Genomic DNA, 27512 nt, shown 5'->3' on the forward strand with positions numbered 1-27512 from the left:
TCCGTGAGAACATTAAAATGAGCTGTCAGTGACCCTCCGCCTCCGTTGTTCCGTTAAATGTTCCGTTAGAACCGGTGGAAAGAACCGACAGTAAATTGAAGGTAATTCCACAAATGAAGGCAGGAATCACAGAAATCCGTCCGCCGTCTGTCGGCAGCTCAAATCCGGAGATTACAGCACCGATTTATCACCGTCGCTCCGCGTCCGACCCCCGCATCCCCCGCATCCCCCGCATTCACCGCATCCACACCGGCTGCTCCCGCTGCTGCAGGCCGGCGGACAGGCGCTTCTTCCCGGTAGAGACCCGCAGCTGCTCCCCGGGTCCAAAAACAGCCCAGAAGATAATGAAGGAAAGTCGGATTATTACCGGGAATGTCAGGGATCACCGACACTTCCTGTCTTCACCTTCAAAATAAAATACTTACACTGGCAGCGCGTTTCCTCCCGCTGGTGTCAGTTTGAATCGGTAATTTATTGATTATTGTCTGTTGGTGATTTATTGATTATTGATTAGGGCGGACCCTGCATCCTGCTGAGTGTAAGAAATGATGATACTTTTAAATGTTAGTTAACAGTTTCCAGTTTCTGTCTTTAAACTGAATTACACTCTTTGTTTTACACTGTTTATATTTTTCAGTCCTTTTTCTCTCTGATTTCGATTAATTTGCTTTTAACTAACGCGCTGCTTTTATTTTGAAGTACAATGCCCCAGATTCCGGTCGCCTTCGTTGACCTCCGCGAGCTTCCCGCCTCCGTCGGAGCGTCAGGTCCGGTCCGGTTCTGCTGTGTCTGCGCTCAGGAGCCCGCGCGGTGCATGCTGGGAGGGGGAGTATCTCACACATATTATCTGATCTGGACCAGGACCCAGATGTGGACCAGCACCCTGATCTGAACCAGGACCCAGATGTGGACCAGCACCCTGATCTGAACCAGGACCCAGATGTGGACCAGGACCCAGATGTGGACCAGGACCCAGATGTGGACCAGCACCCTGATGTGGACCAGGACCTGCAGAGATCCTGTCTGACCACCAGAGGAATCACTCTGATTCAAAACCCTGAAACTTTATGTGAACACAAGCGAACCAGAGCCCGTGTACCGAGAGCCTGGCCTCTCCCCCTAAGGTCCCATTGTACCGAATACTGGTTGCAGTTCCAGCAGAGGTCCACTGGGGGCGCTCTCCCATCAGTGCAGAATGAATGGGAGCAGATGGAGCTGATTGTGGTTGAGAGATCTCAGATGTGATTGTAGTTTTTAAAGTTCAACATGGGTTATAGGTCGAAAGCTGAATGAACGAGTTCTGATGTCCTTTAGATTTCTTACAGGACGAGTTGTTGTTGCCCATAACGCGCTAGCATTCTGCTAATGAACGCTGATTGGTCAGTGAAGGACTGATTACGACCAGAGATCCCGCTCGAGTACACCCAGCAATGTGTCATTTCTTTGCATCCCCTTTCGAATGCAACATTCAAATTACTAGACAAACACTGATATCCTGAGAGAAGAGGATTGTGAGGGTATAGCTCCATAGAGCTCCATTCATTCTGCACTCATCCTGTGAGCGCCCTCACATGGAGCCAGAGGGGAACTGCAACAGTTCAGGAGTTCTCTCATTGTTAGACGTTCTCTGGTAACGCTTAACAGACCTACAGTGGATAATATGTCAGCAGCTGATGCTAACGTTAGCTAAATGGTAGCTACAGCTATCAAAGTTGAATATTGTGTAAACAAACTTGGATTTTACTTTGTATGTGTTCATAATAACAATAACAACAACAACATCAATAACAACAATAACAAAATGACATTTTTTGACAATTTTAGACAAATAAAAGATGAAAACAATATTTAAAAGGACGATTCGAGATAAAGTTTAAAAGCTTTAATGACATCGCACATATTTGACAGAGAGAGAGACAGAGAGAGAGACAGAGAGAGAGAGAGAGAGAGAGAGAGAGAGAGAGAGAGAGAGAGAGAGACAGAGAGAGAGAGAGAGAGAGAGAGAGAGAGAGACAGAGAGAGAGACAGAGAGAGAGACAGAGAGAGAGAGACAGAGAGAGAGACAGAGAGAGAGAGAGACAGAGAGAGAGAGAGACAGAGACAGAGACAGAGAGACAGAGAGAGAGAGAGAGACAGAGAGAGAGAGAGAGAGAGAGAGAGAGAGAGAGAGAGAGAGCTTTAAAGTCTACAGGTGCAGTTTCATACATGAGAAAAGCTTTTATGATCTAACTTCTGCTTAAATATTCGGCCTCAAACAGCTTCTTCTTCTTCATTCCTATAGATGTAGTTCTGATTGTGCAGTAAGATGGCGTTAACTTCCATACATGTTCAGTACGATAGATATACAGTGACAGAGCAACACGAGTATCAAAGAGCAGAAAATCTGAACGAGAAGCAAGCAACCTTCATGTCTCCACTTCCTGTCTGCGGTACGTGACGCGTCTACCGTTTAACATTAAAGTGTTTATTATTATTATTATTATACAGATCGATCTATCTGTTGATCCGACCAAAGGAAAAGGTTAAAAAAGGAAGAGTTGTAGTTTCTGTGAGTGTTTTCAGGCGGCGCTCTGAAGCCTGACGAAGCATGCAAGTGGACATTTCTACATCGCAGCCCTCCTCGAAGGTGATTGGCTGTCTAGAAGACAAACAGGAAATGGTTGCAGAGGACAAAAACAGTCAAATAATAATAGAACAAAATGCACTATTGGTCCAATTTCTCAACGGCAGAGGAAGAATGTAGGCTGTCTCTGAGGACGCCCCCACAAAATTGAGGCAATAACTCTGAAAAAAGTAGAAAAACAACAAAGTAAGAAAACTGAAACAATGTAGCAACAAACGAGTGCGTGGTCCCTGCCGCCGCCGCCGCCGCGAGAGAGCGAGAGGGGCGGCGAGCGAGAGGGGCGGCGAGCGAGAGGGGCGGCGACCAGTTGGGATGTAACAGCGGGTCATCGTCGACGGATCGACCAACGATCGTTAGCGGTTACATCGCTCTCAGGCACAGTGTTTGCGTTCGCCTCGTCGCCCGACCAGACGACCACGTGAAGAAAACACGAGAATCAACACAAAAACAAACCCACGCCACGCTCTGGTGAAACCGTCTCAGCTCGCCCACCTCCGTCAGCGGCGGGAAGTTTGAGCCTTCACAAGGTTCAAAACCTGATTTCAAACATTTAAACGTTAACGGAAATATTTCAGTATTAACGTTAGCAAAACGCTATCTGAGTGGATGTTTGTAGGCTAACATTAGCTTCGCCAGCTAACGTGATCCATCACACTCACTTATGTATTCTGACAAATGTGATTTTAGCCAACAATAAATGACGCAGCGGTACGAAGGCGTAAAGCTAACCATTTCTCCATGCTAGCAATCTGTCCGCATTAGCAAGCTAACATTAGCTAAATGGTACACACTGGATCTGTAGCTACAGCTAGCGAACACATGTAAAGTTTAATGTAGCGTTTAAGTTTCTGTTTCTATTACATCTTCAATATTTCCTGTGTCTATAATAACAATAATTATATCATTATTATAATAACGTCGGTTGTGACTTTTTAGACGAGTTAATGATGAAAATAACGCTTTGTTAAAATTTCCAGATTTAGAGATGAAACGTTAGCGGCTGCAATATTTTACACCAAACTGATCAGAGCGACGCCGCTCGCGGGTTGTGGATTCGGCAGTTTGGGCAGTTTTGGGATCATTTGGTGTTTGTAGCACTGGGAGGGGACGGAGGTCTCCTGGAGCTCTGAAGCACATTCCAGTTCTTTCAGCTGAAGGCAGGAAATTAGAAATTGAGTATTTTTAAAGAAGCTAACTACGAGTTTTGTTACGGCAGAGCGCGGCAGGATGCGGCTGAAGCGGTTTCACCAAAGTTAGATTTTCTACTGTTTCTTCTTGCTGAACAGACTGAAGCGTTTCTCTTTGTCCTTCTCTTTGTCCTTCTCTCTCTTGCCCGGACTCGACTCGGTGGTGAGTGTGACGGCGGCCGGCAGCGTCTGAGCGCGCCCAGACGCCGGCGTGCCGGGGTTGCTGCCCTGCACGTCGGAGCGGTCGGCGTTCAGGATGGTCTGGATCCAGGTGCTCATCTCCTCCTGCGGGTCAGAGGTCATTCAGTGAGTAACTAACGGTGGATCTGAACCACGACTCAAACTTTATCTTCATTTGAGGTGAAACTTACTTCATCTTTGGCTTGGAACAGATATTCGTTTCCATCAGTGAGTCTGAAACACAGGATCAGCGTTACCATGGTAACCAAATGACCTTACATCCTGGAGTCAGCAGACTACCAGAAGCTCAGAAACCTCCATTCATTTATAAATGTGAAATTATTACTTGTTAAATTAGCTTCTGTATTTATTGACTTCATTTCATTTATTTCTGTATTTCTGTCTGAAAGAGATTTCTTTATGATCGTACCCTCCGTTTGTGTGACTATATATATATATATTATATATATATATGTGTGTTTAATTAGGCGTTTAGCTCATTAAAGATGTGACTATATATATGTGTTTAATTGTTCAGGGCTCAGATCAGACGTGATGTTGGGGCCATTAGACGAAACCTTAAGAAGGTCAAAAATATTACATTAAATTCAAAATGGCAGACTTCCTTTGACATTTTGAGTTTATTGTTTAACTGTGGAGCCATTTTCTGCAATTTCCACTTATATTTTAACAAACTCAGATTCTCGATTTCGCCGAACAGCGTGTCTGCGGCGTGGCGTCGAATTTCGATGTACCGCCATGAAACAGGACGTTGAGTGTGTGGCCCCAAATTTCACGTCTGATGAGAGTCCCGCCCTGAACGCATCTTCACGCCAATATTCAGCCATAGTCACAGCGCCCCCTACTGGACACAGGAGAGTCGTGTTTTCTGACTGAACTTTAAATTAAAAACTCTCTTCCTTCTTACCTCAGTTTGAAGACATGTTTCTTCTTCTTGTAGTCTGAGGCGACGTCACACGTGGCCTCCTTCAGGCTGATGGGTAACTCGCTGTGGTACGGGACTCCCTGGGCCGCTGCCTTGCTGTCTTTATAGAAACCCATCTCCTGGTTGTTGATGACGCAGTACACGTTGTGCCACGATCTGCCAGTCACAGAGCAGCAGGATGAGCAGCGAACAGAGAGGAGTGAGACATCTCGTGCAGCAGAGGATCTTTGTGGTTACCTGTTGGACGCCTTCTTGTTGTGCCCCTCCCACTCGTGTTTGCGGTGCAGGAGTCCTTCCAGCTGCGAGGAAGAGTCCTGGTTCTTGGAGGGCAGTGTGGACGACTGGCTGGTCTTACTCTTCCTGCCGGAGGTTGGCGAGGTGCCGGGACTCGGCTCCTTAGAACTCCGCTCGGCCACGCCGTTCACCAGATCCCCGCCGTCCACGCCATCCTGACAGAGGAGAAATTAAAATAAGAGGCGGTCTTCAGTTCTTACCTCCGGTTGTTGGTTTTGTTAGCTAGCATTTTGTTAACATTAGCTAACTTAAGATGTGACTATATTTATCTTTTAAACGTCTTCAGAATGTGGTTGTCGATTAGCTTAGCACGTAGCTTATCTTAGCACAGCAAAGTGGACAGAGGTTCTCAACTGTGATTGGAGCACAGGGCGAAAGGGGGCGGGGCTTAGGAAGGGTAAAAGACGCCTGATCAATTATCGAACCGATCAACAACCTGTCTGTCAGACGAACATCAGAGTACTGACCCGAGGAGAGTCCTGGTCCGAGGGCAGTCCGTTCTGGGTGATGACTCCACTGCAGAGACAGAAACAGTTAGTGACGCAGTTCCTCTGACGTCCACCAGGTGCTGCTGTGCTCTAACTCACCTCTGCTGCTGAGTGTCCTCCTGCTGAATGACGGGCGGCTCTGGAGACGGCGGCTTCCTCATCCTCTCCTCTTCCTCCTGCTGCCTCCTCACCTCCAGCAGCTCCAGCTGGAACAGACGGACAGATTAAGATGATGTGAAATGTCCTCCAGTCATTGCATGAAGCTTTAAATGTGAACCGGACTAGTTTGTCCCCCTCTGCTCACCGTAGTCAGCCTCTCCAGAGCAGAGAAGCGCTCCTCCCAGGTGGCGGCCGACTTCTCGAAGGCCTCGTGGCGTTTGATGAGTTTCTCCACCTCGTCCACGCTCTGACCCATCTCCCTGCTCGACAGGTAGGGCTCCTGACCCAGCAGCCAGGCCTCGGCTACACCGGCATCCCTCGAGAACTGGTGCACCTCCAGGACTACGGGGGGGGGTCACACATCTGTAACAACACTGCTAACAACAACACTGCTAACACTGCTAACACTGCTAACAACAACACTGCTAACCCTGCTAACACTGCTAACAACAACACTGCTAACACTGCTAACAACAACACTGCTAACACTGCTAACCCTGCTAACACTGCTAACAACAACCCTGCTAACCCTGCTAACAACAACACTGCTAACCCTGCTAACAACAACCCTGCTAACACTGCTAACACTGCTAACCCTGCTAACACTGGTTGTATTCTCATGAAACTGAACACTTCCTGCACTGATGTGTCAAAATAAAAGCTTTCCTTTTCTATTACATTTATTTATAATAAAGACGCAGACATTCCCTCGTGTGCTTTTAGTTTCTGTTAAAGTATTTTTTGTGGTAGCTAAGCTAGCAGCTTTGAATGTTTGTGCAGTTTTGTTGTTGAGGATTAATTTCAGCTCGTCTGTCCCGATGAGCTCGTGTTACTGAACCGCCTGCAGTGTTTCCTGATTGGTCGGCGCCGGCGGTCTGAGGCTCCGTCAGCCTCGTTTAAAGGACGGTGAGAGCCTGAGGTATCTTCATCAACGCTGACTCATCGCTGCAGCGCACAGCCTGACTGCTGCGGGTTCTCTGTGACCTTTGACCTCAGGGTTCATACAGAACTGAGAGTAAGAAAACAGAGGATGAATCTTACTGAGTCGCAGCCACTCCCATCGATCCTCCCACTTGTCAATCATCTCTTTCCTCTTGTCCGTCAGCTGCAGCAACTTCTCTTTAATCTGCACACAGATAAACACCACAGTTAGCACGAGATCATAACCTGGAGCTGTTAGCTGTTAACCAGTTTGAAGCCACATCCACTGGAACCTGGATCTCCTCACCTCCTCTGAAGCGTAGTGTTTTCTGGCCAGCAGGGACTTCCCCAGCTCGATGCAGGCTGTGAAGCTGTCGTTTCGGGCGTCGATCTCGGCCTTGATGCCCTGATGGTTGTTCATCAGCAGCTCCACTGACGACACGTCTCTGAACACACGAGGAAACACACGTTTATCACAGCTCATTATCAGAGCCGGTGAAGTCCAGCAGAGGGCAGCAGACTCTGCGTACCTGGGGTTCTCCTGGGCCTCGATGAGCCGGATCACGTCCTCCATCCACAGCATCAAGTCTCGGACCATGCTGAAAAACCTGAACTTGTCTCCGGTGTCGAGGAGGCGGAGCCTGCGTCCGTCGCAGGCCTCCAGCAGACTCCTCCAGGCCTCCAACACCTCGCTCTCCCTCCGCTGGATGTCGTCGGCTTTATCTCCGGCGTACGCCGACTGGAGGCGCACTGCGTCGTCTTGCAGCTGCCTCACCTGCAACACAAAGGTCAAAGGTCAAAGCTTTTTCACTCATTGAAACTCACCCTGTGGAACTGAGATCAACAACATCACAGCTGCACTATTTATATTTACCTCAGATTATGGTATTATATACATTGTTAATATTATTATGTTTATACAGTGCAGATACACACACACACACACACACACACACACACACACACACAAAGCCACTGTGTCCCTACCATAAAGCCACTGTGTCCCTCCATAAAGCATTGCGTCCCCTAAAGCCACTGGTCCCTACATAAAGCCATTGCTCCCCATAAAGCCACTGCGTCCCTACCATAAAGCCACTGCGTCCCTACCATAAAGCCACTGTGTCCCTACCATAAAGCCACTAAATTGCGTCCCCATAAAGCCACTGCGTCCCTACCATAAAGCCATTGCGTCCCCATAAAGCCACTGCGTCCCTACCATAAAGCCATTGCGTCCCCATAAAGCCACTGCGTCCCTACCATAAAGCCACTGTGTCCCCATAAAGCCACTGTGTCCCTACCATAAAGCCACTGCGTCCCCATAAAGCCACTGCGTCCCTACCATAAAGCCACTGCGTCCCTACCATAAAGCCACTGTGTCACCATAAAGCCACTGCGTCCCTACCATAAAGCCACTGCGTCCCCATAAAGCCACTGTGTCCCTACCATAAAGCCACTGTGTCCCTACCATAAAGCCACTGCGTCCCTACCATAAAGCCACTGCGTCCCTACCATAAAGCCACTGCGTCCCTACCATAAAGCCACTGTGTCCCTACCATAAAGCCACTGTGTCCCCATAAAGCCACTGTGTCCCTACCATAAAGCCGGTGAGATGTCACTGACCTGTGTTCCCAGGGCCTGAATGTCGTGTTCAAAGGTGGTGTGCATCCTCTGCAGCGTCTCCACCGTGTTCTGGTCGCGGCCGACATCCTCTGGCAGCTTCTTCTGTTTGTCCAGGATGCGTCCCAGGATCTCCTTGGCGTCGTGGTAAAACTTGTGGAGCTCGAAGGAGGCGGCAAGGATCTGCGTCCTGGTGTCAATGAGCTCCAGCAGGTCGGCCCAGGCCTCATTCAGTCCGTCCTTCCACTCTGCCACCGTTGCTGCGTCGCCGTGACCGGTGTTGATCAGCTCGTCTGCCATGCGGTTGACGCCGTCCACGCGCTCCTGACCGATGTTCCCGGTGTCCCGAGCAAACTCCCGGAAGCGCTCCTGCAACATCTGAGCACGGAGCACACAGGTCAGATAATAGTATTAATACAATAATCCAGTCAGTTGTGGCAATAATGTCGTATCGGTATAATAACTAATGTTATAAAGCTAACTTTACTGCAAAGCTTGTGAAATGTATTGTGGTTTAGGTTTGCTAATGTTAGCTTGCTTGCTAATGTGGACAAATTGCTATCTAGTTAACGTAGAAACATTGCTAGCTATACACCTTAGCTTTGTACCACATACTTTATTGTTCGTTAAAATTAACACTGTTTGTCACAATACTTAAGTTAGCTAACGTTAGCCAGCTAACATTCAGACAGTATATTGCTAGCGATAATGTTCGTGAGCAGGCAAGCTAACGCTGTAGCAGTACAAAGAGTGCCGCAGCGTCCTTTGTGGCGTAGGAACATTACAGATATGTAGTATCAGTACTCGCAGTAACGTACAGTAACATGCTCGTAGTCCTGTCCCAGCTCGTGCGACCCGGCCACCACCTCCCGCTCAGCGATCCACTGCTCGAGGTCATCGACCTCTCGGTTCAGCTGGAAGAGTCGAAGCCTCTCGTCCAGTTTGCCCCGCCTCTCCTCTGACAGGTCCTTCAGGCCGGCGTACAGCTTATCCACCTGAGACTGACGCATACTGATACGCTCACTGACACAGACACAGACACACACACACACACACACACACACACACACACACACACACACACACAGTCCTGTTACTATGACAAAAACTGGTTCAGTTTACGGTGCTGGATCCAGGTCTACTGGGTCTCAGGTCTACTAGGTCTATATTAAAAGCACCTCTCAGGGTGTCCGTCAGCCACCAGTCCTCTGCTGGTCTTGGACAGCTGGTGGACGGTCTCAGCATAATCCTCCACCGCCTGCTCCACGATCTGATGCTTCTTCTGCATGGTGACGGCGCTCAGCTCGTCCTGACCAACACAACAACATTCTTATATTCAAGGGTTCAATTCAGTTTTATCTGTATAGCACCAATTCATAACAGAAGTTATTTCAGGACACTTTTCAAATAGAGCAGGTCTAGACCGAACTCTTTATAACATTAATTACAGAGACCCAACAGTACCACCATGAGCAAGACCTTGAGTATTATTGTTACAGCACATTATACACAGAGTCTCCTTATTAAAATATCTATAAAATAAAACAACAAAAACCTTAACGCCCGACTTCCCTGGTACAGGAGGGGCCTGAAGATCAGGCAGCTGATGACTGACCCTTTCACTTTTAATGTGCTTTTATTGTGAAAAACCATCAGGAAGTGTTGTTGGTACCTTGGCCTTCTCCTCAGACATCATGTACAGCTCCTGCTCACTCATCCAGGCTTCGGCCTCTGCAGCATCAAAGTAATACTGCTGGGCTTTGTGTGCCTCCTCCAGCCGGCCGTGGCGGCGCTCCGCCTCCGCCATCAGCTGCCTCCACAACTCCTGCAGGTCGGCCAGACGCTGCCGGATCACCTCCCCGCTGGACGACTCATCCTTCAGGAGGCTCTGGCTGCGCTCCAGGATGTCATCAATGCGAGGCTGATGACCCTGGATCTCCTTCTGCAGAGTCTGAGGAGGAAGAGGACAGATCGATACTCCAGTTTGATCATTGATCGAATGATTTATGATCCTTGGAAATAAGAAACAGACGTGTTGAGTTAAATGTCACTTCCCTGCCACTAATTAAATGTTATGTACAGCATAAAGTGAAAATGTCATTTAAATCAGATGATGATCACCATACAACACTTACTTCCTGTTGCCAGTAGGTGGCGTCATGAGTATGACTAAATATGGGCATGTAGGCGTGTTCAGGGTGGGACTCTTATCAAAACGTGAAGTTTGGGGCAGAACAGTCAAAGATCATGTTTCTCCAGAGCACCACCCATGAGGGATTCACTCATTAGACAAACACACAGTATTTATATTTATATTTATATTTATATTTATTGTTCTGATCTAAGGTTGGTGTCAGTAAATATTCGGGTAACTGATCTCTCACCTGGTTCTTCTTGATGAGCAGCTGGACGGTCTGCAGGTTGTGTCCGTGGTCGGTGGATGTGGCCACAGCCATCCTCTCCTGAACCCACAGCTGGAAGACACAGCAGCAAAAACACACTGAGGAACAACCACTAACATCTGTAAGCAGCACAGTTCTCCTGACGGTGGCGCTAGAGAGCAGTCAGATAACAGATGCTAACCTGCATATGGCTATATAGACAATACTTCTGATTGGCTGATTTGGACAATATAGGAGGTTTTGGGGTTATTGAAGATGCTGAATCCATTTCTGACATTTTCAAAATAGAAAATGGGAATCAGAGTCAACTGATTTTGATTTGATTAGTTATTTATGTGATTAGAACAAAGCAGCAGCAGGTCAATGACAAAAAAACTGCAAAAGAACCAAAGAAATGTGATGAAATTTTACGTTGACAGTGTGGAGCAGAGGGTATTTTAACCTTAATATATTATATAAACTGATCTACTCAGTCCACCAGTCACAATGTCTTTATAAATATCTATAATTAAATTACTGATGGTTGAAATGTAGAATATGTAAATATATATGTAGGAATAGTTTTACAAATACTATTGAATAAAGATTTTCTCTCTGGGTTTCTGTACGTACGATCTCGTCCTCCACGTCTCGGTTGAACTGGTGGACCTCTCTGGACGCCACCAGGAAGTCCCTGCGGCGTCGCAGCGGTTCCAGCAGCTCCTGGAACTTCCTCTCCACCAGCTGCCTCCGTCCGTCCACCTCGTCAGTGTCCTTTACCTCCTGACCCAGAGCCTTCACCTGGCTCTGCAGCTCCACCACCTCCCGCTGACGCACCTCCACCTGGTTCTCCAGCATCTGAGGGTGGAGTCACACTGCTGACACAGCTGACACTACTACTGATACTGCTGATAGTAAAGACACTACAGATACTACTATACTTCTTCCAGTACTGCAGTACTCTGTCATTGTACCTGTTGTTTTTTGAGCATGATGTTGACGGAGGTCAGGTCTTTGCCATAGTCGTCAGACTGGATTTGACCCTCAAGGCCACCCATCCACTTGTCGAGGTCGGCGCAGCTCTGTGTGAACAGCTCGGCCTTGTTGGCGTCAAACAGACACTGCGCTTTGGTCTGCGTGGTGCACTCTAACTCCTCCCACATGGCGTGGAGCGCCGACAGCCTCTCCTTCACCACCGCCTCTGTCTCCGGTTTCTCCGACACCAGCAGTGTGCCGTCCTACAGTCCAATAAGGCGGGAAAACTCCAGTCAGTTGGAAAAGTTGGAAAGTGTCTGGATGCCAATTAGCTACATTCAATGTTCTTCTGTTTTTGTTAATATTAGCCATCAGATGTAAGTAGCCAGCTAACAATTAATGTTAATTAGCTAGAGTTTAGCTCTGTAGTAAAATACCTGCTAACCAACCCGCTAACTATACTGCTAACAATTAATGTAGGTTAGCTAGCTAGTTAGCATCATCTAACTTAAGCTGTGACTATTCCTTTTTGATCTTCTTCAGAATGTCTCTTCAACAGTTTGCTGCCTATGAGGGGTTAGTTTTAGACATTTTAAGGTTGGCTGCTGGTTAAGACACTCATGTGACTTTAAAATACTTTATAATGAAGGGTTTCTGTTTCCTAGAGGTAATCTTTGACTTCTGTTTTAGACACGCCAATGCAGAATACAGGTGCACTGGGTCCTGATCTAGTACCTTCTGGATCTTGTCCAGCCACTCTTTGTTGGACTGCAGCTCGGCCATGAAGGCCTGGTGCTTCAGCCACTTGCTGTGCAGGTTCCTGGCTTCGTCGTAGGTCATGTCCTGAGCTGTTAGCATCTTCTCATTGATCCACAGAGACAGCTAGACACAAAGAAAATGTTAAGTTTGTTAGTAGTGTGATCAATACATTTCTATCTTGGACCAAATACCATCTTTACACCTCAAGTGGAGCAAAACCGAGATTATGTCTGACCTCTAAATCAGGGGTACATGAGCGTACCAATTTTCATACATATGTATGAAAGCCATTTTGTTTTGAGCGTTTGGCGGGCGCCAAAAATGGGATTCATTCAGCAGAAAAATAATAATTCCTTACATATTATTACAAAAATGTGAAAGTTATCTGGCAGCACTGATGGTTCTGCCAGCCAGTGGATCCGTAAACCCTCACATTACCAGATAAACTGGGCTGAATATCAGTACCGACCACATTCGAATCTGAGGTAAATCAACTCCTGTAGTCTCAGCGCAGCTTAAAGGAAAAATCCATTAAGGTACAACAGAGAGGAGAGACCAACCTCCTGGCAGTCCTGCAGGAACTTCTGCAGGTCTCTGTTGTCCTTCAGTCTCATCAGCAGCTCCACCGCAGCCTCCCTGTTCTTCTTGTGCCTGAAACACAGAGGATGAGGTTAGACCAGGACGCCAACACATACAGAACACTACAGATTCCCCTACAGTAGGACCGCTTGTTTGTCTTACAGCCCCACATATGAAGCTGACATCTACCTGTCATCAATAGAGGCGACTCTCTCCTGAATGCGCTCGGCATTGACGTTTCCGTCGCTGGCCAGCCGCCTACCGGCCTCTACCACGCCATTGATCTTGTCTTCGTTGGCATCCATGGTGGTCATGAAGTCCTCCTGCTTCTTAATGGCAGCCTCGGCGCCCTCCAGAGTGGTGGGCATCTCGGTGTGAGCCAGGACGTATTCCTGCAGGGCGAGGACACGGTTTAATACTCATACAGGTAGCCTGTGGCATGACAGTAGGATGACACTAAGGCAAAGGTCATTAAAAGGGTTATTCCTCTGGAAACATTTTGTGCCATCAATCCATAAGGTTTTAATATCTGTAGCATGTGGACCAAGTTGACATTTTGTGCAGATATTCATGCTACAGGAAAGGTCAGGTCATCAGTAACTAGGGATGGCTTGATAAAAAAAATTCTTGCCCGATACTGATGCCCAACCGAGTATATCCTGATACCGATACCAATTCCTCTCATATACTAAGCTGTTGTAGCTAAAAACATCATTTTCAAACTGTGAAACAAATATTCTACTCCCATAAAAGAAGAAAGCACAAATTTTAGACTTCAGGATTTGGTGTTGGACAGACCGACTGATTTGGTCAGTTTCTCTGGTCAGCAGTGGAGAATTTATCACTGAAAACCTGCAATACTAGCATGGGTCCAATCCTGACCTTGAGTCAAGTCTTTAACATGGATCACAGGACACAGGGGTCATGAACCTGGTCTTTACCTGATTGTTGAGGAAGGCCTCAGCCTGCTTTGTGTCCCTGAGGAACAGTTGGTAAGCGTGGGACTGGGACAGCAGGTTCTGCCGGTTCTCCCACATCTTGTGCAGTTCGTTCCAGCCGGTGTCGAGTGCCTGCAGCCGCTGTCGCAGGAACATGTACTGTGCATCCGTCTGGCCCTGCGTCACCATCTCCCCCATGTCCCGCATCTTCTGGTAGTCCTCCTCATAGTTCTGGATCTCGTTCTTGATGCCTTCGTGCTGGGCCATGAGCTTCTCGGCCTCGGCCAGCGTGTTGGGCATGTCCTCAGAGGCGATGGCGGTCTGAGTGCGGGACAGCCAGGACTGGAAGTCGTCCAGCTCGCGCAGGAACTGCTGCAGCTTCCTGGCCTCACCAAGGGAGTCCTCACGGTTCTTCAGAGTGTTTTTCATTTCTTCCCAGACAGCAGTGATCTCAGCCAGGCGGCCTGTAATGGCCTTTGCCTGATCGGGATGCTCCTCTGCCAATCGCTGGGCTTCGCCTCGCAGATCGCCTAGCTTGTCCTCGATGGCAGCCAGGTCCCGCTCCATACCGGTCAGTTTGCGCTGCAGGGCCATAACCCCTGTGAGGTCATTTCCCAGCTCCTGGGTGGACTCGATGACTTTGGTCTTCTCTTTGATCCAAGACTTGGTCTCGTTGCATTCGAGGTGATAGTTCTGCACTCCCAGAGCTGAGTTCAGGGACTCCTTCTTCTGGTCCACAAGATCACGGAACTGGCTCCACCTAGAGGGAGAGGAAAGTATTATCACAGTCTACAGTCACACCTACAGTTTCATGCTATTCACATTGAGGACAAATGGACTTCCATTCATAAAACAGCCAGTTACACCTGTTTGTACCTGTTGTTGAGTTTGTCCTGCTGGGTCTTGATGTCCTTTTCACTTGGGTGACCATTGTGCATCAGCTGCCTGGCAATCTGATTTACAACAGCAACACGAGATGCCTGGTTGTTCATTTCTGGCTCCAGACTCTCAAACCTGTCAAGAACAAAGACCGCATGAACAGTGCCGGCTAAAAGAAGACAATCACAAATACATATGCAGCATCTCATAGGCCTACCTGTGTTGAATGACCTCTAGGTCCTCCAGTTTTTCAGGGATCTCCATGCTGTTAAGCCACTGCTCCTTCTCATCGATCCAAACCTCACAAGCGTTCGCCTCGCTGAACATTTTGTAGAGCGCCAGAGCATCCTGCAGGGCCTGCTTCCTCAGCTTGGTCAGCTCTGCCACTTCCTTGTAGCGTTCCTCAATGCAAGCTAGCCGCCCACGCACTTCCTCTAAGCCGGCCTCCTCTTCAGGCAGGGAGGCTGCCTGCTCGTGGAGTGAGTCGATGACTGGGCGGTAGCTGGCTACCTCAGCCGCTGCATCCTTGTGTTTCCTCACCAGAGCCTGGGTGGAGAATTCGTCATGGCCTGTCTCTCCACTGGAGACGATGCGCAGGGCGTCCAGTGTCCAGGCGTCAACATCATCTGCATCAGCCTGGAACTGGTGCAGTGCCAAAGCCTCTTCCAGTCTCTTCTTCCTCGCCGCTGCCAGCTGCTCCAGTGCTGCCCACTGAGCCTGTAGGTCGGCGATACGCTCTTGGATCTTGGTGGCGGCAAAGTGGCCGGCCTCCACCATGGCCTGGCCTTCTGCAATGGTGTGCTGCAGGTGGCCTGCACGGCCGCTCATCTCGTCCTCTAGGGCACGTTGCTGGCTGAGGAGGCGCAGCGCCCCCGTCAGGTCCTTGCCATGCTCGACAGAGGACAGGATCTGCTCCTTCTCACGGATCCAGCCCTCCTCCTCAGACATCTCCCAGAAAAACTTCCAGAGACGGCGGGACTCCTCCAGGCGGGCACGACGCTCAGCAGCCAGCTGGGTCAGCTCCTGGTAGCAGAACTCCAGGTGGGAAACCCGGTCCCGGATGACCTGAGGGTCGCAGGGCTTGTAGCCTGGGTTGGAAGACACTGTGTTTGGTTAAATAATTTTATAAAGGAGTACGGTCTCGACGTACTCTATTTGAAAAGTGTCCTAAAATAACTTATGTTATGAATTGGTGCTATACAAATAAAGATGTAGACTGCTGCTTTCAATCCTGATCAAACTAGTGTCCCTACTCCTGACCCATCCTTCAGGAAGTAATTTGTCAATGAGAAGAGTAAATAATAATATATGATTTAATATCATAAATATTCGATGACTAGTCCACTAGGAAAATCTTCAGTCGGGCAGCCTTAAAAACAAGAACACTTGGACATTGGATATAATATTAAACACCAAAGGACGCTGCTCACCGTCGTTGCTCACAGAGTATTTGTTAGCATTGGTGGTGACTGCCTTAACCCTGTCAGCCTGGATGGCGATGTCAGCCTCCACCAGGGCGTGTTTCTGCAGCAGGTCCTCCACACCTAACAGATGCTTCCCATAATCCTGAGACAGCAACAACATCTGGAAACCAGAGACAGACAAATAGTCAGAGAGGATCTACTTCCTGCTCAGATTCTGTCTTTTTAATAGCATTTGAGTGAAACACGATCTGGATCTATCTCTGTACTGATATCTTAGATGTCCATCTTCTCATCTGACCCTAACCTCTACCATGTGATGTACCTTCATCTCGTCCATCCAGTCCATGATGTACAGCATCTCCTGGAAGACTCTCTGCAGACCCAGGTTCATCTCCAGTCTCTGTCTGCGGGCCTTCAGCAGCTCCAGCAGGTACTCCCACAGCCGGATCACGTTGTCTTTCCTGGCTGTGATACGTTTGATGTCGTGGTAGTGCTCAACCTCCAGCTCCTTTGCCACAGCAACCACAGCCTGGACACGCTCCTCGTACGCCGCAATGTCCGTCTCAATCGCCTCGTGCTTCTTGGTGGCCGCCTCAACAGCCTGGAGGTCGAAGCCGAAGTTGTCCTGGAGAGAAAAAGGAGGCAGCAGGATTCAACAAATAATAAATGTACAAGAGCACAGGAGGTGATTTACAGAGCAGATTTGAAAGCTGTAAGATGCTAATGTGGAGCAGCACCTGGTAGCTGCTGCTGACTGTTTGTCTTCCTACCTGTGACACAAGTCTCTGGTTTTCGCTGAGCCAGGTCTCTCTCATGGCTGCCTTGCGGTCAAAGCGTCTGGCAAGCTGTTCCAGTTTCTCCTGACGAATAAGCTCCGTCCTCAGAGCCAGCTCCCTCTCATGCTCCGCCTTCTCCAGTCGCTCCCAGGCCTGACAGACCAAACACCATCAAACAGATTGACTTTAATGTGGCTGATAATGTGGATGATGTTCCATCCTGTAAATCCTCCAGTTGCGTTTGTAAGCACTGATGAGCAAAATCAACACACAACATTTTTAAACTGGTTCTGGACTCATACCTTGTTAATATCTGAGATGAGTTTTCCCTCTCGGGGCATGTAGACTTTCTGGTTGTTGGCTCTCATCTTACTCTGGATGGTGAAGAGAAGAACCTCCAGGTTTCCTTTCTCCGTGAACCTGAAGACAGAAGGAGGTGGGAGGAGTTAGTGGAAGAATACAGAGAGTGTATGTTACAGACGCACTAACTTTATACAACATCAGCCAGGTTGAATAGCGACAGCAAATTTAACCAAAATCTGGCACGTAGTTGTCCAGATACCCAGACTTATCTAAACTCTGCTGCTGCCCATTCAGACTGACGGAGGAGGTTAACGGAAGGTAAAGGTTCTGACTTTGGAGGTTTCTCGACGGTTCGGTAGGTGTTGAAGGCCTGAAGCTGCTGCTGGACTCCGACCAGAGAGTTGGCAAACTTCCTGTTGTTGAGGATGATGATGGTCTGTTCGATCCACTCCAGCAGGTCTGAGGCCAGAGACTCGTACTTCTCGATCATCTTCTCCGTCTCGATGGCGTTATCCAACACCTGGACAGGTAAATGGTAAACATGTGTTTTATGTATTTGTGAACATTTTAGGGAGATTTCACATTAATCAAATATTTCTGATATTGATCTGATACAGACATCAATATCTATGCAGTTTGTTGGTGTTTTCTGACCTTTCCGATACGTTTGCCCTCCACCTTCAGAGCTTTCATCTTGGAGAAGTAGTGATAATACGTCACCACGTAGGTGATGACTGACTTCTCATCTGGATGGTCCACGCTGATATCTGCAACACAAACAATAACATGGAAGGAATGAGTCCCGAATCCTGCTGAGTGAAGGTTTATGTATGCTCGTTTCACACCATCGACCAATCACATTGTCAGGTTCCCACTCTTTAATAAAAGTATATATATATATATATATATATATAAACATATACATATATTTAATTATACAAATAACTCAAACCAAGTAGAATTTTTTTCATTTTACAGAAGATTCATAGTAGAACGTTTAGTCTCAAAATTTCCAGGATCAGCCTTTAACCTGCAGTGTCTCTAACAGCCAGCAGGGGGCAGCTCCACTTTGATAGTATTGAGTCTCATGGAGATCAATGAGCTCAGTAAACAGTTTCCTGATGAGTTTCTGGTCTCAGTCTCTAGTTTCAGTCTTCTTCCATACAGCATGATGTTCATTTAGTAACTGATGGTCCCATTTAGAGTAAAACAGACCATAAAGCAGGGTATGCTTTAGGGCGGGGCTACCTTGTGATTGGCAGCTCATTCTCAGTGAGCAGTGCTGAACATATATGGATCCAGATGGTGGTAACAAAAACAGTTCTGGTTTAGTTGAACCGGACCAGGTTCTTACCCTCCGGGTCCAGCAGCTTGGTGAGGCCCAGGTGTTGCTCTGCCAGGTTAAAAGCATTCTGCAGGTTGTAGTGAGCGTTGGACTTCTTGAGCTTGTCGAAGTCGATCAGATCGGGCCTGAGCATAAAAACAGACACAACTTCATTTGCACAAAAGTTTGAGAGAAATTCAGATTTGACAATAACTGTCAACAACGCTGAGACAGCTGTTGTCCAAAAGCTGTCCACATTGAAAATGAAGATGTTGATGTTATCAGACGAAGAGAGAGAGATCAGTCTTATTGATTGATGGTTGCTGATAACCTGATACTCTGTTCTCCAGCTCCAGCATCAGGAACATTAAATCTGATCAATCTGTCCCTGATCGATCTCTGATCAATCTCTGTCTGATGAGCTATGTGAGCTTCAGCTGCTAGAATCCCAAAGCAGGAACCAAATGCTGGACTAGAACTTCTAAAGTGGAACAAAGAGGACTCTTAAAACCAGTGGGGGGCATTAGTACAGGGACAGGGGGCATTAGTACAGGGACAGGGGGCATTAGTACAGGGACAGGGGGCATTAGTATAGGGACAGGGGGCATTAGTACAGGGACAGGGGGCATTAGTACAGGGACAGGGGGCATTAGTACAGGGGGCATTAGTACAGGGACAGGGGGCATTAGTACAGGGGGCATTAGTACAGGGACAGGGGGCATTAGTATAGGGACAGGGGGCATTAGTACAGGGGGCATTAGTACAGGGGGCATTAGTACAGGGACAGGGGGCATTAGTACAGGGGGCATTAGTACAGGGACACATTTCTGCTCCACTAACGAGATTCACAACCATTAACTGGTGGAGGTGGACGGCTCCAGATGTTACCTGTAGACGCAGATGTTACCTGTAGATGCAGATGTTACCTGTAGATGCAGATGTTACCTGTAGATGCAGATGTTACCTGTAGACGCAGATGTTACCTGTGTTTGTGGATGAGAGCATTGAAGGCCATCCCGTCTCTCCAGCTGGTGCTGAAGTTGTGGATGTTCACGTTGGGATACCTGAGGAAGAAACAGCGACATTGATCTTTGATGATCAGGACTTCCTGAAACTGACCACGGATCCAGCAGCTAGCAGCTAGCAGCTACATGTTTCCCACCAATCAACTGACTGTTCAACCTGTACTGAGCACGTGCAACTCACAGGCTGAGCGTGTACGGTCGATATATATATATATAGATATATATATATCTATATATATATATAGATATATATATATCTATATATATATCGATATATATATATATATATATATATTTGGCCATGTGTGTTTGTTGGGGCACGCGACAGTGGCAGCACAGGATTGTGGGATGTTAAACTGAAGAGGAGAAAAAAATGTCAGCGGTGTCAAAAGAAGACACTCTAAAAGCAGTATGCAACACCTGCAAAGTCGAGGTAATGCGAGGAGGATGCCGCGTCAAGTCATTCAAGACAATAAATTGAATATGTCATTTGAAAACCCGCCACCCAAACTACACCAACAATTACAGGAATGCTGCTAACGTTAGCCAGCAGGCAAAAGCAGCTGCAGCCGGGAGCCCGATACAGCAGGCACTCGACCAGACCAAGGAATCTGCCCAGGACAGCGCAAAAGCCAGATCAATAACCAACAAGGTAATGGAAATGATTGCTCTCGACAACCAGCCATTTTCCCCAGTGGAGGACCGAGGATATCGGTTGATGGAGCAGATTGAACCCCGCTACAGACCGACGTCTCCCTCCCTGCTGGGTACGAAGTCGTGACCACAAACTGTTGGACAGTGTGACTGACATTAGCTTCACTACGGATATATGGAGGATGTTGAGCCGTACTGCTCAGCTGCATTCGACTGCATGTTTGCTACGAGGAACATTACAGTGCACGTTGAAGAAACGTGCACTAACAGTCAGGACTTGTTTTGGATATTTTGATTTAGCCTTTTTCACAGATTTGAGTTTAACTGGAGTTTACAGAGCTGAAAACATGTTGCCATGGATACTGGCATGTTTGATAGGCGGTAGAGGTTGGTTACTTATGTTCTATGGTAGCTCTGTAACTCTGTTATTTGGAAGTAAAATACGTTCTGAAATAAAGGAAGTCCGTACTAAATTTTATCATCTCAGAAACTTTTTTAAAAAACATATCGATATCGGTAAATATCGGTTATCGGCCATAACAGCAAAGTTAATATCGGATATCGGTATCGGCCAAAGTTTTCAGATCGGTGCATCCCTAATATATATCTATATATATAGATATATCTATATATATATAGATATATATAAATATCTATATATATATAGATATATCTATATATATATATTTATTTATATATATAAATATATCTATATATATATATCTATATATAAATATCTATATATATATATAGCACCAGCACCAGCACCAGACTACCTACTAGTATAATTTCTAACACATGCTGGTGGTTCTGGTGGTTCTGTGTCTTACCCGGCCGTCTTCATCTGGCACCAGAGCAGCAGAGCGTCTTTGGCTGATCTCTTCTCTTTGTTGTCTTCAGTCTCCACACTGATGTCCTGGATCTGCAGACAGACACAGAGTCACACCTCCACCTGTACAGGTGAGCACAGCACACACTGGGAACTCTCTGAGGTCAAAGGTGGATCCGGGACTGTGTGATGTCACCTGGATTGGGTTTCCATGACGACAGCCTAAGGCCTGGACTTTAACCTTTAATAACTGACAGTGAGGCGGTCGGCCAATCAGAGGTCAGTCTGTTAATGAGTAATAGAGGGGGCGTGGCTCTAAGCTTTCCAACTGCTGAATGTTTTATATCAGACTGAAGTTATAATAATATTATATATATAATATATAATATAATATATATAATAATATTATATATATAATATAATATTATATATATAATAATAATAATAATAATAAAGGAACAGTGTTTCACAGTAATAATTGTTAAACTTTCTCCTCGATGGTTTTTTATTAGTTTGATGTGACAGAAATAGAAATAAAGACCATAATATTCACTGTTGTCACGTTGGCTAATGTTAGCTGGCTCGCTAACGCTATCAGTAGCAAAATGCTATGTGAGTGGATACATCAGTTTGCTAGCGTTAGCTTCCCAAGCTATGATGCTAACGCTACCAGGCTAACGGTAGCTTTGTCCACAGGTGTGCTGGTTACCTGGAAGCGGAGGATGATGGTCCAGATGAGGCCCAGCGTCAGCCGGTGGTTCCCGTCCACGATGTCGTGGGAGCCCATGTTCTCCAGGTGGACCCGCTGCTCCTTCAGGAACTGCAGAGCCTTGTCCACGTTCTCCAGACAGTGGATCCGCATCCGGCCTTTGGTGGGCTTCGGCTGGACGACACCACAGAAGAAGAGACAGTGAGTACGGAGGCTGCAGGTCCTCCAGCGTCCAGCAGGGGGACGGACACACAGAAAACCCACCGTCCTCCTGACCCTGAACGCAGCACGGGAGGTCAGTCCACTGTGTGTGTGTGTGTGTGTGTGTGTGTACAGTGTGTGTGTGTGTGTGTGTGTGTACAGTGTGTGTGTGTACAGTGTGTGTACAGTGTGTGTGTGTGTGTGTGTGTGTGTACAGTGTGTGTGTGTACAGTGTGTGTGTGTGTGTGTGTGTGTGTGTGTGTACAGTGTGTGTGTGTGTGTGTGTGTGTATAGTACAGTGTGTAGTACTGTGTGTGTGTGTGAGTGTGTGTGTGTACAGTGTGTGTGTGTGTGTGTGAGTGTGTGTGTGTTGTGTGTGTGTGTGTGTGTGTGTGTGTGTGTGTGTGTGTGTGTGTGTGTACAGTGTGTGTACTGTGTGTGTGTGTGTGTGTGTGTGTACAGTGTGTGTGTGTGTGTATACAGTGTGTGTACAGTGTGTGTGTGTGTGTACAGTGTGTGTGTGTGTGTGTGTACAGTGTGTGTACTGTGTGTGTACAGTGTGTGTACTGTGTGTGTGTTTGTGTGTGTGTGTGTGTGTACACAGTGTGTGTACAGTGTGTGTGTGTGTGTGTGTGTGTGTACAGTGTGTGTGTGTGTGTAGTACAGTGTGTGTGTGTGTGTGTGTGTGTGTACAGTGTGTGTGTGTGTGTGTACAGTGTGTGTGTGTGTGTGTGTATAGTACAGTGTGTAGTACAGTGTGTAGTACAGTGTGTGTACAGTGTGTGTGTGTGTGTGTGTATAGTACAGTGTGTAGTACAGAGTGTGTACTGTGTGTAGTACAGAGTGTGTACAGTGTGTAGTACACAGTGTGTACTGTGTGTAGTACAGTGTGTAGTACAGTGTGTAGTACAGTGTGTAGTACTGTGTGTAGTACAGAGTGTAGTACTGTGTGTAGTACAGAGTGTAGTACAGAGTGTAGTACAGTGTGTAGTACAGTGTGTAGTACTGTGTGTAGTACAGAGTGTAGTACTGTGTGTAGTACAGTGTGTAGTACAGAGTGTGTACTGTGTGTAGTACCAGTCTCTCTCCTGAAAGAACCTCCAGTAGTTTGATCAGCATCCGTCCGTCTCTCAGGTCCATGTAAAGATCTGTGATCCTGCACGAGACTCTGGACAGATGAGAGTTCACCCACTTAGTGAAAGTCTTCTTCTGGACGGCCTCACGCTCATCTGCAGAGTACACAGAGTACACAGAGTACACAGTGAGTACACAGTGAGTACACAGAGTACACAGTGAGTACACAGTGAGTACACAGTGAGTACACAGTGAGTACACAGAGTACATAGTGAGTACACAGTGAGTACACAGTGAGTACACAGAGTACACAGTGAGTACACAGAGTACACAGTGAGTACACAGAGTACACAGTGAGTACACAGTGAGTACACAGTGAGTACACAGAGTACACAGTGAGTACACAGTGAGTACACAGTGAGTACACAGTGAGTACACAGTGAGTACACAGTGAGTACACAGAGTACACAGTGAGTACACAGTGAGTACACAGAGTACACAGTGAGTACACAGTGAGTACACAGTGAGTACACAGAGTACACAGTGAGTACACAGAGTACACAGTGAGTACACAGTGAGTACACAGAGTACACAGTGAGTACACAGAGTACACAGTGAGTACACAGTGAGTACACAGAGTACATAGTGAGTACACAGTGAGTACACAGTGAGTACACAGAGTACACAGTGAGTACACAGAGTACATAGTGAGTACATAGTGAGTACACAGTGAGTACACAGTGAGTACACAGAGTACACAGTGAGTACACACAGAGTACACAGAGTACACAGTGAGTACACAGTGAGTACACACAGAGTACACAGTGAGTACACAGTGAGTACACAGAGTACACAGTGAGTACACACAGAGTACACAGAGTACACAGTGAGTACACAGAGTACACAGAGTACACAGTGAGTATTGATCGGTGATTCGGTCCGATCAATATAAAGACCGTAGAGATTGAAGGTTGTCTGAACTTTGGCGTTTCCTTGAAGGGCGCGGTTGTGGCGCGGTTGCGGCGCGGCGGCAAATGTTTCACCATGAAACAGGAAGTTGTGATAACGTCAGAAGTACTCACAGCGCCCCCGCTGGCGACCACCAGAACCTCCTCTTACCTTGCAGCTGTTTGAACCGACCCTCCAGCTGGTTGTAGTGGAGCTGCAGATGAGCGGGGTCCGCCGCCGCCGCCGCCCACTCCGCCTCCATCACAGCCTCAACAATCAATAATCAATGAATACAGATCCACCACGAGAGGAGCACCAGTCCTGATCAGTCTGGCTCCAGATCAGCCCTCTGAGTGCTCCAGAGACCGGATCATGGTTTCAGCTCAGAACTCAAAGGTTTCTTTAGGCGATCAATAAATTCCCCAAAGAACGAACTTCGACTCAGACGGATTTAAAACCACAGAAGAAGAGAATAAAACAGGAGTTGTTGCTGAAGACCGAAGACGTCCTCGTGTGAAAGCAAGTCAGAGAGTCCAGAGGTCAAAGTGTGTACGCACACACACACACACACACACACACACACACACACACACACACACACACAAGCCCCGCCCACTGCAAACAAACAAAGGCAGGAAACACTGTCGAAAATGATTCCTCAGTTCCAAAAATTCCCAGTTTTTACTGAACATTTGAATGTAACATGGACACAAATATAAACATATGTAAACATATATTTGTTTATATATGTTTATATTTGTTTATATATGTTTATATTTGTTTATTTATGTTTATATTTGTTTATGTTTATATTAAAAGCACTGGTGGAGAGTAAATATTTAAAGTCTCTATGTCACATTAAACTGGAACAGCGCCACCAGTGGTTAGCTGGGGAAGCTAACCAGCTAACATCCACTCAGATGGTATTGTGCTCGCGATAGCGTTAGCTAACACAGCTAGCATTAGCTAACACAGCTAGCATTAGCTAACGCAGCTAGCGTTAGCTAACACAGCTAGCATTAGCTAACACAGCTAGCATTAGCTAACACAGCTAGCGTTAGCTAACACAGCTAGCATTAGCTAACACAGCTAGCATTAGCTAACACAGCTAGCAGAAAATCTCTGGTTTGTTTTTAAATTCTATTTTTTACAGTGTGTGTTAAAGTGTGTGTGTGTGTGTGTGTGTGTTAATGTGTGTGTGTTAATTGTGTGTGTGTGTGTGTTAATGTGTGTGTGTGTGTGTGTTAATGTGTGTGTGTGTGTGTGTGTGTGTGTGTGTTAAGTGTGTGTGTGTGTGTGTGTGTGTTAATGTGTGTGTGTTAATGTGTGTGTGTGTGTGTGTGTGTGTCTGTGTTAATGTGTGTGTGTTAATGTGTGTGTGTGTGTGTGTGCAGGATGTTTGTCTCTCACTTCCTGTCCATCAGGAATGTGAAGGAACAATGAAGGGAAATCCCCCCCTCCCTTTCACTCCCCTGATGACATCATTGTGAAGCTCTAACATCATTGACTGATTGGTGGATCTTCTCTCCCAACACACACACACACACACACACACTCACACACACACACACACACACACACACACACACATTAACACAGACACACACACACACACACACACACACACAACACAGACACAGACACACACACACACACACACACACACACACACACATTAACACACACACACACACACATTAACACACACACACACACACACACACACACACACATTAACACAGACACACACACACACACACACACACACACACATTAACACAGACACACACACACACACACACACACATTAACACACACACACACACACACACACACACATTAACACACACACACATTAACACACACACACATTAACACACACACACACACACACATTAACACAGACACACACACACACACACACACATTAACACACACACACACACACACACACACATTAACACACACACACATTAACACACACACATTAACACACACACACACACACACACACACACACACACACACACACACACACACACACACACACACACACACACACACACACACACACACACACACACACACACACACACACACACACACACACACACACACACACACACATTAACACAGACACACACACACACACACACACACACACACACACACACACACACACACATTAACACACACACACACACACACACACACACACACACACACACACTTTAACACAGTCTGACTGACAGGATATTAAATTACCCACAAACCTCTCTGTTGCAGTTATTAGATTAAGTGAGACAATAGAAGCTGCTGGTCTCAGTCACATGACCTCATCATACAGTGAACTTAAAGGGGAACTTCAGCAGATTTTGACCCGAGTCTCGATCACTAGAGGTCCCCGAGTACTGTCGGTTCTAGCGAACTGGAGATGCTGCAGCTAATGGCCAGAGCTCCCAGTTAGTTATAATACACTGTTTGGGGTCAAATCCTAAAGAGTGCTTTAGCTCCTCTTAACAGACACACAATGCATTAAAATGTGTGTGCAACATGATCAGGGCCCTTACGTGACAACAACATTCCTTTTCAACTCATACGTTGTGCAGAAACCGTACAAACAGAACTGTCACCTACCTGTTTTTACACCGCTCGCTTCACCGAAAGCCCAGAATAATCGATCACAGAGATAATGCCTTCACAACGAAAAACTGTTTATTTCCCCCTCAAAAATGTCCATGTCTTCACACACTACTCTCCGATTGCACACTTCCTGCTACAATCTCTTCTTCTTCTGCGTTTCCCTGCAACAAGTGAAATTTCTTCTTCTGTGCTTAATCCCACGGGACTTCAGCGCGGGACTGCTCTCGCAGTGTATTATAACTAACTGGGAGCTCTGGCCATTAGCTGCAGCATCTCCAGTTTGCTAGAACCAATGCTGGTCGTTGTTTTTCCTATCGACAGTACTCGGGGACCTATAGTGATTGAGACTCGGGTCAAAATCTGCCCAAGTTCCCCGTTAAGGCGGTAGTTTAAGGCGGTATTGGAAGGCGGCAGCGGCGGCGATGGCGGGTCTTACCTGCGAGCGCTTTAATGCGGGAGCGTTCGAAGAGGCGGGCCGAGCTGTTCTCGTTGTCCCACTCATCGTCCCAGCGGTTGTTGACCGTGTCGTTGCTGCTGTACTGCTGCTGCAGCTCCATGTGGTCGTACTCGGCGGCCACCGTCGTCATCATGACCTTTCACCTCTGACAACACGCCTCGATGTCAGCGCAGACACGTCCACATCGGCGGCTTCAGGACGAGTCCTGAGGGACGACAG

General features: G+C 47.1%; 1 protein-coding gene and 1 long non-coding RNA gene across 4 annotated transcripts; one reads left to right on the forward strand and one right to left on the reverse strand.

Annotated features, from left to right (window-relative positions):
• The first annotated feature begins 27 nt into the window (after positions 1-27).
• LOC127352514 (uncharacterized) lies at positions 28-2359 on the forward strand. Its single transcript, XR_007881133.1, has 2 exons — positions 28-466; positions 700-2359. It is a non-coding gene; the product is annotated as an uncharacterized LOC127352514 (long non-coding RNA).
• LOC127352509 (spectrin beta chain, non-erythrocytic 1) lies at positions 1868-27430 on the reverse strand. Of its 3 annotated transcripts, none has more exons than XM_051380978.1 (35): positions 27273-27430; positions 23249-23400; positions 21971-22144; positions 21263-21354; positions 19737-19817; positions 18784-18899; positions 18084-18196; positions 17762-17949; positions 17429-17546; positions 17121-17279; positions 16673-16975; positions 16357-16510; positions 15144-16014; positions 14924-15061; positions 14051-14807; positions 13299-13501; positions 13091-13181; positions 12507-12653; positions 11771-12034; positions 11430-11654; positions 10800-10889; positions 10088-10366; positions 9594-9724; positions 9234-9438; positions 8419-8793; positions 7329-7573; positions 7106-7244; positions 6919-7003; positions 6023-6219; positions 5818-5924; positions 5698-5746; positions 5174-5385; positions 4919-5092; positions 4182-4224; positions 1868-4095 (listed from the first exon to the last, which is right to left on the reverse strand). In XM_051380978.1, the coding sequence occupies exons 1-35, from the start codon at positions 27424-27426 to the stop codon at positions 3886-3888; spliced, it is 7041 nt and encodes a 2346-aa protein (XP_051236938.1). In that variant the 5' UTR covers positions 27427-27430; the 3' UTR covers positions 1868-3885. The 3 variants fall into 3 exon arrangements, with proteins under 3 accessions (XP_051236938.1, XP_051236939.1, XP_051236937.1); XM_051380979.1 differs by lacking the exon at positions 27273-27430 and adding an exon at positions 24365-24662; XM_051380977.1 differs by having other exon boundaries at positions 7106-7573.
• Positions 27431-27512: the final 82 nt, after the last annotated feature.

Source organism: Dicentrarchus labrax, unplaced genomic scaffold (assembly GCF_905237075.1).
Source record: "Dicentrarchus labrax unplaced genomic scaffold, dlabrax2021, whole genome shotgun sequence".
Lineage (NCBI taxonomy): Eukaryota > Metazoa > Chordata > Actinopteri > Moronidae > Dicentrarchus > Dicentrarchus labrax.

Excerpts from the sequence above, each read along its gene's own strand:
- LOC127352509 (XM_051380977.1), bottom strand. The coding sequence starts at position 27,426 with ATGATGACGACGGTGGCCGCCGAGTACGACCACATGGAGCTGCAGCAG. Across the intron at positions 5,386-5,697 it reads CGGACCAGGACTCTCCTCGG|GATGGCGTGGACGGCGGGGA; the intron begins GTCAGTACTCTG and ends CTCCTCTGTCAG. Across the intron at positions 5,093-5,173 it reads AACAAGAAGGCGTCCAACAG|ATCGTGGCACAACGTGTACT; the intron begins GTAACCACAAAG and ends TGTGACTGGCAG.